The 10,000-nt window shown below is 40.2% G+C and overlaps 1 protein-coding gene and 3 long non-coding RNA genes across 23 annotated transcripts in view; 3 read left to right on the forward strand and 1 right to left on the reverse strand.

The window, feature by feature from the left end:
- Positions 1–10,000, forward strand: part of LOC135109979 (uncharacterized) — a 72,039-nt gene that overhangs the window by 19,376 nt on the left and 42,663 nt on the right. The gene's annotated exons all lie outside the window — the stretch shown is intronic.
- Positions 1–10,000, forward strand: part of LOC135109972 (major facilitator superfamily domain-containing protein 10-like) — a 40,883-nt gene that overhangs the window by 137 nt on the left and 30,746 nt on the right. The window contains exons 1-9 of one of the 17 annotated variants that reach the window (XM_064021933.1): positions 1–90; positions 909–1,031; positions 1,700–1,904; positions 2,696–2,869; positions 4,158–4,263; positions 4,741–4,900; positions 5,465–5,555; positions 6,107–6,242; positions 6,990–7,557. The exon at positions 1–90 is cut by the window's left edge and continues 135 nt beyond it. In XM_064021933.1, coding sequence (XP_063878003.1) covers positions 85–90; positions 909–1,031; positions 1,700–1,904; positions 2,696–2,826 — 465 coding nt within the window. In that variant the 5' untranslated portion in view covers positions 1–84 and the 3' untranslated portion in view covers positions 2,827–2,869; positions 4,158–4,263; positions 4,741–4,900; ... (1 more) ...; positions 6,107–6,242; positions 6,990–7,557. Of the gene's footprint in view, positions 91–908; positions 1,032–1,699; positions 1,905–2,139; positions 2,870–4,157; positions 4,264–4,740; positions 4,911–5,417; positions 5,557–6,106; positions 7,558–10,000 lie in introns of those variants that run through there. The other 16 variants (XM_064021942.1, XM_064021939.1, XM_064021934.1 and 13 more) reach the window with 16 other exon arrangements.
- LOC135109980 (uncharacterized) lies at positions 5,352–7,636 on the reverse strand. The gene is made up of 2 exons (XR_010273028.1): positions 7,536–7,636; positions 5,352–5,570 (listed from the first exon to the last, which is right to left on the reverse strand). It is a non-coding gene; the product is annotated as an uncharacterized LOC135109980 (long non-coding RNA).
- The window catches only part of LOC135109976 (uncharacterized), a 3,936-nt gene continuing 1,903 nt past the window's right edge, over positions 7,968–10,000 (forward strand). Inside the window, exons 1-2 of one of the 3 annotated variants that reach the window (XR_010273017.1) lie at positions 7,968–8,156; positions 9,728–9,854. This is a non-coding gene — a long non-coding RNA (uncharacterized LOC135109976). The remainder of the gene's footprint in view (positions 8,157–9,727; positions 9,855–10,000) is intronic. The other 2 variants (XR_010273015.1, XR_010273016.1) reach the window with 2 other exon arrangements.

A 10,000-nucleotide genomic window follows, 5' to 3' on the forward strand; every position in this document is an offset into this window, starting at 1 on the left:
TAAAGCACAGGAGGAGGAAGTGAGAGGATAATGAATTTTGGATGTTTGTGATACGTCAGAAGGTTTCACTCATTTCCTGTCGAGATGTTGGTTAGTGGGCCTCGTCTTTCTTTGTGTTCCCTAGTGTTGCTCTTGTGTTGTGAGAGGAATATAGTAATGTGTGTGTGTGTGTGTGTAAAGAAGAAAATGTTATGTTATATCTACGTGTTTAAAAGTTTTCTACATTTAAGTCAGAAGAGGCTGGATGGCTGGCTGATGCTGCTGTTGTTGTGGATTTAATTGCTCATCTATGTTCCTTTGTGCTGTGAGGGAAAGTGTGTGTGTGTGTGTGTGTGTGTGTGTGTGTGTGTGTGTGTGTGTGTGTGTGAAGGGAGAAAGGGGTGGTGTTTAGGAGTCTGGGATGGGAAAACGAGTGATTTCTTTTGTAGCCTTCAGAAAAAAAATATTAAAGTTTTTACAGTGGGAAAATTTTGGTGGTGAGTGAGAAAATGACTCAAATATTACCTGAAATTTAACCTGATGTGGTGGAGCCTCACACTCCTCAGCTGCCCCTAACCAAACCTAACCTAACCCAAAGAAGCCTACCCGAACTTCTGTCTGGTGCTTCCTCCTCCCCAAGACTGGCTATCTCGTGTCATAATCCCAAGCTAGCCTAACCTAACCCTACCTAACCTAACCTAAGCAATTCTAACCTAGCCAAACCTTATCTAAGCAAGCCTAACCTAGCCAAGCCTAACCTAACCTAAAGAAGCCTACCCTAACCTAACCTAGCCTAACCTAACCTAACCTAACCTAACCTAGCCTAACATAACCTAACCTCGTCTAACTTAACGAAGCATAGCCAAACCTAACCTAACCTACATCCTCTTCCCACGGCCCCACTTAACCAAACCTAACGTAACTTTCAGAGCAACGGCAACCCTCCAATCCGGCAAGCAGTTGGCGGCAGCGATGGCGGTGGCGGCAGCAGTGGTGGCGAGGCGGACGGCAGAGACAGAGGGGCAGTACAGGGTGCGGACATCAAGGAGAAGGTGAGCAGGGTGTTGTGTTGGTGTGTGTTGCTAAGCTGAGATGCAATATTTGTCACTCAACACTCGTGCAACACTGCCTCCATGCACAAGTGTGTCGGGAAAATGATTTAAAGTCGTAAAAATGTTCTTGTTTTACTTTATTTATTTATTTATTTATTTTGTTTTATTTTTTGTATATATAGGAGGGACACTGGTCAAAGGGAACTAAGTACAATAAGAAAAAAATACTGAGAAAAAATAAAAGATAAAAAAGACCTCACTTAACCTAACCTAACCTAACATAAGCTAACTTAACCTAACATAACGTAGCCTAACCTCTTTTAACCTAACATAACTTAACCTAACTTAACTTAACCTAACTTAACTTAACCTAACCTAACCTAACTTAACCTAACCTCTTTTAACCTAACCTAACCTAACTTAACCTAACATAACTTAACCTAACCTCACTTAACCTCACTTAACCTAACCTAACGTAACTTAACCTAACCTAACCTAACCTCACTTAACCTAACCTCACTTAACCTAACCTCACTTAACCTCACTTAACCTAACCTAACGTAACTTAACCTAACCTAACCTAACCTCACTTAACCTAACCTCACTTAACCTAACCTAACCTAACCTCACTTAACCTAACGTAACCTAACCTAACCTAACACCCACAGAGGAACGCACGGACAAGCAAGGTGTTATTCGGCAGTCTGATCCTGGACCTGGTCGGCTTCATGGCGGTGGTGCCTCTGTGTCCTGCTCTCCTTGACTGTTACTCCAAGCACAACACCAGCGGCTTGTATTCCTCTCAGCTCTCCTGTGTGACTTATTACCAACATATCATCGGTTTCGCTGCGAGGTTCCATTCTGTCTTGTTTGGTAATTGAGTGGGTTTGTTGTGTTTTGTATTGGTTTATATATTTTTAGCTTGTTTTTATTATTATTTTTTTCAATTTTTTTTATCCTATTATCTATTTATTTATTTTTTGTTTGTTTGTTTGTTTACAGGGTGTGTGTGTGTGTTTGTTTGTGTTCCTGCTGTTGAGTATTGCAGCTTGTTTTCTTTATTATTGTTATTTTGTGTTTTATTCTATTTCAGTGTTCTGAGGGAGTCTTCAGGTGTTTTTGGGGTGTTTTTGGAGTGTTTTGGGGTGTTTTTGGTGTGTTGTGAAGTGTTTTGATGTGTTTTGGGGTGGTTAAGGGGTGTTTTGAAGTGTTTTGTGGTGTTGTGGAGGTGTTTTGGGATTTTTGGTGTGTTTTAAAGTGTTTTGGGATGTTTTTGGAATGTTTTGATGTGTTTTGAAATGTTTAGGAGTATTTTTGGAGTATTTTGGTGTGTTTTTGGAGTGTTTTGGGATGTGTTTGTAGTGTTTTGGGGTGTTTTGGGGTATTTTGAAGGTGTTTTGGTGTGTTTTTGGAGTGTTTTGGGGTATTTTGGGATGTTTTGGTGTGTGTTGGGTTATTTTGAGAGTGTTTTGGTGTGTTTTGGAATATTTTGAGGGTGTTTAAAGGTGTTGTGGTAGTTTAAAATACATTGTTAGTTTACTTTTTTTTTACTTTTTATTTTCTTATGCATTATTTTATTTCTTATTTATATTGTGGTGTGTTGTCGGTGTGTCCTAACCTAACCTAACCAGCCTACCCTCTCCTAACCTCCCCTCAACCCACAGGCACTGATTGGCGTGACATTCAGCATAGGCTTCACCGTCGGGCACACTGTGGGGGCTGCGTTCTCCCGCTGGGGAAGTACTGGGTGGTTCGCGGCCTCGGCTGTCTACGCACGCACTCTCACTGTGGCTAACATAATATTCTTTGCTGTCTTCTTCCAGGAATTGCTGCCTGAGGTGTGTGTGTGTGTGTGTGTGTGTGTGTGTCTCTCATTTTTTTTTTTTTATTATGTATATTTTTTTTGTTTTTGTATAATTTTTGCTTATTTTTTTTTTCCTTTCATTTTTTCTTTCTTTGCTTATTTTGTAATTTGTTTGTATTTCCTTGTGTCTCTGAATGTTGTTAAAGAGAGGTGCATTGTGAGTAAAGCATCATTTTCTCTTTCCTTTCCTCATTTCTTTACTTTTCCCTCTTATTCCTTCCTTTCTGTCATCATTACAAACCCTTTCTATTCATTACAAACCCTTTCTCTCATTTTCCTTACCATAAACCATCAAAACATCTTAACAATCTCATTTAAATCACTTTTCTTCTCATTATCATCTGTTTGTTTACATTCTCTTGCTTTCTTTCACTTATTAATTCATTACACTCCTGTTTGTGTGTTTAGGAATGTTTTGAGATATTTTGGGGTGTTTTGGAGGTGTTTTGGGGTGTTTTTTCAAGTGTTTTGAGGTAAATTGTCTGTTTTTTGGGTATATTTGTCTGTTTTTGTCTGTTTTTTGGGTATTATTGGGGTTTTGGAGGTGTTTTGGGGGTGTTTTTGCAAGTGTTTTGAGTGAAATTGTCTGTTTTTGGGTGTTTAATGGTGTTTTGGGAGTTTTTTGCAAGTTTTTGAGGTAAATAGTGTGTTTTGGGGTGTTTAATGGTGTTTTGAGAGTGTTTTGAGGTAAATTGTCTGTTTTGGGTGTTTAATGGTGTTTTGGGAGTGTTTTGCAAGTTTTTGAGGTAAATAGTGTGTTTTGGGGTGTTTAATGGTGTTTTGGGAGTGTTTTGCAAGTGTTTTGAGGTAAATAGTGTGTTTTGGGGTGTTTAATGGTGTTTTGAGAGTGTTTTGCAAGTGTTTTGAGGTAAATAGTGTGTTTTGGGGTGTTTAATTTTGTTTTGGGAGTGTTTTGCAAGTGTTTTGAGGTAAATAGTGTGTTTTGGGGTGTTTAATGGTGTTTTGAGAGTGTTTTGCAAGTGTTTTGAGGTAAATAGTTTGTTTTGGGGTGTTTAATGGTGTTTTGGTGGTGTTTCAGGGTTATATAGGGGTGTTTGGGGGTGATCTAGGGTAAGTAGTGTTATCAAGGCTGTAGTGGAAGTTACTGTGGGTTTTCAAAGGGTGTTTCCATGGTGATTCACTTGTATTTTATCCCTTGTACAGTAAAACTCCCTTTCCCTGAGTTGGCAACACTGTTTGTTTACGTTCGCTGTTGTCTCGTCGTGTGTGAGTCAGATTTGTGTCTTGTTCTTCCACCGCAGGGCAGAAGGAGGAGGGACATCGGTGCCAGTTTGACCGAGGCTTGGGAGGTGATCAATCCTAGGGCTCTGTTCTCCGTCAGCTGTGTCAAGGGCCTGGGCAGAGAAGGTGTGTGTGTGTGTGTTTGTATGTTCAGTATTCTGTGTTTGTTCGTGTTTGTAGTATTGTGTGTGTGTGTGTGTGTGTGTGTACTAGCAAATATTCCTTTATGTTTACTCCTGAAACACACACACACACACACACACACACACACACACACACACACACACACACACACACACACACACACACACACACACACACACCACCTCCCGTTCCTCCTCCTCCTCCTCTCCCTTCATTCATACACACACACACACACACACACACACACACACACACACACACACACACACACACACACACACACACACACACACACACACACACACACACACACACACACACACACACTACCTCCCGTTCCTCCTCCTCCTCCTCCTCTCCCTTCATTCATAAACATCTGTCTTTCTCTCTCTCTGTAGAACGCATGAAATTAATACAACTTAGCCGAGTTTACTTCCTCTACCTGTTCCTGTATTCCAGCCTGGAGTTAACGCTGATCTTCGCGACCCACCACAAGCATAGTTACGACTCGTTGGCGCAGGACCGCAAGTTTTCCCTCCTGGGCCTGGTCATGGCAATTACACAGAGAGGGTTTATGCGAAGTGTTAAGACTGGAACTGAAAAAGCAACTGCCAATTAGGTGTTCTGGGGTTTGTGTGTGTGTGTGTGTGTGTGTGTGTGTTGGAGAGGGTTTGTGTGTGTGTGTGGCCGGGAAAGGGTTGCCTGTGTGTGTGTTTTCAAGGGTGTTTTTCATGGTTCGAGTTTAACAGGGTGTAGTGGAAGTTACTGGGGTTTTCAAGGGTGTTTTTCATGGTTTTTGTTTAACAGGGTGTAGTGGAAGTTACTGGGGTTCTCAAGGGTGTTTTCATGGTTTTTGTTTAACAGGGTGTAGTGGAAGTTACTGGGGTTTTCAAGGGTGTTTTCATGGTTCAAGTTTAACAGGGTGTAGTGGAAGTTACTGGGGTTTTCAAGGGTGTTTTCATGGTTCTAGTCTAACAGGCTGTAGTGCAAGTTACTGGGGTTTTCAAGGGTGTTTTCATGGTTCTAGTTTAATGGGCTGTAGTGGAAGTTACTGAGGTTTACAAAGTATATTTTCAAATCTATATTTTTACTGTGTAGAATTACAATATAAAACAACAGGATTTATCAGTAACACTATTATTAAACCCACCACTGCCTCCACTACCACCCTCACCATCCACAGTGGTTAATGACGATGACTCCTGCTTTCATCCTCATCGGGGCTAGCAAGACCAACCTGGGGCTGTACTCTGGACTGACGCTGTATGCCATAGGTGGGTCTGTAGGGGCTGGGATAACAGATAATTTAAATAAACACTCAAACACTTTTAAAAACACAAAATTCATGCTGGTATACACTTAAAAACACACTGAAATACTTACTAAGACTGGTGTACACATGTAAACTTGTACACAAACACTGGTGTACACTCAGAAACACACAGACACTTGGTAAGGCTGGTACACACACACAAACCCATAAGAGATACTGGTATATGCTCACAAACCTCTACATATATTAAGTAAGGCTTGTATACACCAATCTAAATGTAGGTTGAAGAGATACCTTTTACTCTCTCTTTCTCTCTCTCTGTCCTACACCTCAGTACACCCCTGCTATCCACCCTTACACCATAAATACACCCTATCTGACCTCTGCATCTTATTAAACTACCCTGTTTGTCCCCTACATCCTCAGTTTTTCCCCTACACCCTCAGTAAACCCTGTGTATCTTACCTGTTTGTCTGTCTGTGTGTCTATCCCCTTACACTTCATAACACCCCTGCCAGCCCCCTGCTTACCACCCCCCCTCCCCTCTCTTAGGTTCCTCTTTGATGGTGCCCTGCCTCACTGCCCTCGCCTCCTGTCACAGCACGGCCTCTCACAAGGGTACCCTGTTTGGCATTCGGAGGTCACCAGGGGCTGTTCCAAGGGCGTTCGGACCTGTTGTGACCAATAGGTTTGTTTGTGTTGTTCGAGAGTGTTTAGCTGTGTTTTGTGTGTTTTTTGGTGTGTTTTGAGGTGTTTTGGGGGTGTTTTTGGGTGTTTTAAGAGTGTTTTGGGTGTATTTTTGGGTGTTTTGGTATGTTTGGCTGTGTTTTGTGTGTGTTTTTGGTGTGTTTTGAGGTGTTTTGGATGTGTTTTGGGGTATTTTTGGGTGTTTTGGGTGTATTTTTGGGTGTTTTGGGTGTTTTGGTATGTTTAGCTGTGTTTTTGGTGTGTTTTGGGGTGTTTTGGGTGTATTATAGAGTGTTTTGCTGTGTTTTGTGTGTGTTTTTGGTGTGTTTGGGGGTGTTTTGGGGTGTTTTTGCGTGTGTTTTGTGTGTTTGGAAGTCTGAGGCTGTGTTTTTGGGTGTTTTGGGTGTATTTTAGGGTGTTTTAGGATGTTTAGCTGTGTTTTGTGTGTGTTTTTAGTGTGTTTTGGGGTGTTTTGGATGTGTTTGTGGGTGTTTTGGGTGTTTTGGTATGTTTGGCTGTGTTTTGTGTGTGTTTTGGATGTGTTTGGGTGTGTTTGAGGGTGTTTTGGGGGTGTTTGGATGTGTATGGATATATTTAAGGGTGTTTTTGGTGTGTTTGGGGGTGTAGAGGTGTGTTTGGGTGTGTGGGACAATGTTTTGGGGGTGTAGAGGTGTGTGTTGGTGTGTTTGGGTGTATTTTGTTGTGTTGTCTGTGTTGTTTGGGTCTCTCTCTCTCTCTCTCTCTGCAGGATTCTGGGTAATGTGGGCAGAAGTGTGCTATATTGTAGACAGCCTCTCCATGCTGCTGCCGCTAGTGATGCAGCAGGCCTACTGAGCTCCCTGCCACGCCCTCAGCCTGTTTATATTAGCCAGGTTAAGGAGGAAGGATGTTGGGCTGATGTTGGCCTATTTATGTGGTTTTTGGGCTAGTTTTGGGCGGTTTTTTGTCACGTGTTCCTTCTTTTGGGCTAGTTTTGGGCGGTTTTTTGTCGTGTTCCTTCTTTTGGGCTATCATTATCTATTTTTGTTCTTTTATTTTTCATGGTTCCAGTGACAGTTTAAGAGGCTGTGGTGGAAGTTATTAGGGTTTTCAAGGGTGTTTTCATGGTTCCAGTGACAGTTTAAGAGGCTGTGGTGGAAGTTATTGCGGTTTTCAAGGGTGTTTTTATGGTTCTAAAATTTAACATGCTGTAGTGGAAGTTATTAGGGTTTTCAAGGGTGTTTTCATGGTTCCAGTGATAGTCTAAGAGGCTGTAGTGTGCAAACTCTCTTGTCAGGGTGTAAACTCACCTTACCTTAATAAAATGTTGATTAATATTCCTCTAGTTTCATTTTTCACTCATATTTTTGTGTTGACTGTCTTGTAGGGAGCTTACGGTGTGTGTGTGTCTGTTTCTCCTATAATGAGGATGATAATGATGATATTGATAAAGAAAAACAAATAAAACAATACTTATAAAAATTAAGTATTTTTTTTTTATATATATTTTCACCAATAATTAAAAGGAATCATAAAATGTTTTCTTTTCTAAATATTATGTAACCAAAAAACTAACGTCATTCAAAATAACAACAGTAATAATAATAATAATAATAATAGTATGAGAACCAATATTACTGTATGTTATATATGCGTATTACCATATATTTAGTTTGAATATATTTGTGGGAGTCCTTGTATGTGCACGTGAGGCTCCCGTTAGCAAGATTTGGCGGGAGAGTTCGCTTAGGGACGCCAACCCACGCGCAGTTACCGCCAAGAATTAGCCGCGAGTTGGGGTGCGCTTCCCTTGCTGCCTTTCTCTTCCTTTGTTCTGCTCTGTTTGTTGTCGCAGTACAAGAGAAGAGTGCAGATAAATAGTTTGTGATCCCAGGAGAACACAAGAATCCGTGATATGAAGAAAAAACTGGGAAAAGTAAGTATATTATGGTGATGTGTGTGTGTGTGTGTGTGCGTGGACGCGTGGCTGGTGACCGTTCCTTTCCGGTGCTGGCCACAAGCTTTTGGTTATGTCAGGCCTCCACCACTGCCATGTGTAGGTCTGGAGGTCAGGTCAGGTCATGTTAGGTCACCATCAGTGTCACGTGTAGGCCTCGTGAGTTTTTGCAGCTTGGTCATGATGCTCGAGTCGTTAAATTTGAAGAGACGTAGGCCATCTTGCCGTTACCTTCACTATGATTTTATTACATCTCCACTATATACGTGTTTGTACCTCGCAGCTTCCCGTATTGAGTTAATGCATCTTCACTACATGCCAGCCGTTATTTCGTGGAGTTTTTGGTGTCAGTTTAATGCATCTTCACTACATGCCAGCCGTTATTTCGTGGAGTTTTGGTGTCAGTTTAATGCATCTTCACTACATGCCAGCCGTTATTTCGTGGAGTTTTTGGTGTCAGTTTAATGCATCTTCACTACATGCCAGCCGTTATTTCGTGGAGTTTTTGGTGTCAGTTTAATGCATCTTCACTACATGCCAGCCGTTATTTCGTGGAGTTTTGGTGTCAGTTTAATGCATCTTCACTACATGCCAGCCGTTATTTCGTGGAGTTTTGGTGTCAGTTTAATGCATCTTCACTACATGCCAGCCGTTATTTCGTGGAGTTTTTGGTGTCAGTTTAATGCATCTTCACTACATGCCAGCCGTTATTTCGTGGAGTTTTTGGTGTCAGTTTAATGCATCTTCACTACATGCCAGCCGTTATTTCGTGGAGTTTTGGTGTCAGTTTCGCTTATTTATTTTATATCGACACTACGCCAACTAACTCCTTATTTCGTGTTTCGGCCTTGCATTTATTTATTTTTTTCTTATTTTCATCTTCCCTACATCAACTAACTGCTTATTTCATACTGTGGCCTTGCAGTTTCCCTTATTTTCCTATTTTTTTTTTTTTTTTTATCTTCGCTACATCAACTGACTGCGTATTTATTTGGATTTCCCCTTATTTTCTTGTGTTCATCTTCACTACTCTAACCAACTGATTTCGTGGTGTTTTAGCCTTGTATTTTTTCACTTATTTATTTTTCATCTTCACTACGTAAGTCTTATATTTCAAATTTTGGCCTTTTATTTATTTATTTATTTTATTTATTTATTTATTTATTTATTTATTTATTTATTTATTTTTATATATATAACTATACCAACTAAGTCATTTTGTGATTTTTGATGTTGCAGTTTTCCTTATTTTGTTATTTTAATATTTCCTTAACGTAAGTCTTATTTCAAATTTTGGCCTTTTATTTATTTATTTATTTATTTATTTATTTATTTATTTATTTATTATTTTTTTATATATATATATAACTATACCAACTAAGTCATTTTGTGATTTTTATATTGCAGTTTTCCTTATTTTGTTATTTTAATATTTCCTTAACAATATTAAGTTGAACCCATAACTTGTCCTGCCTCCTCCTCCTCCTCCTCCTCCTCCTCCTCCTCCTCCTCCTCCTCCTCCTCCTCTTATATTTAATTTGATCTTTCAGGAGAAGAAAAAAGAAGAAAAGAGGAGGAGAAAGAGAAGATGAATGAAATGAAGTCCATCATTACAGAAGAAGAGGAAGCAGAGGAAGAGGCAGCCCTATACCTCTCAAGAAACTACAAGGTTCTTCAGTAAGTATTTACCTACTTAGTTGTGCTTTGTGGGAAAAGAGTTATGCTCATGCTGTCCTCCTTATCTTTTAATATCTAACTAAGCCTTAAATCCATGTAGACTTTATGCATTTATCATCTCATCCAGACTACTCCATACATCGGTA

Source organism: Scylla paramamosain, chromosome 19 (genome assembly GCF_035594125.1).
Source record: "Scylla paramamosain isolate STU-SP2022 chromosome 19, ASM3559412v1, whole genome shotgun sequence".
In the NCBI taxonomy this organism is placed as follows: domain Eukaryota; kingdom Metazoa; phylum Arthropoda; class Malacostraca; order Decapoda; family Portunidae; genus Scylla; species Scylla paramamosain.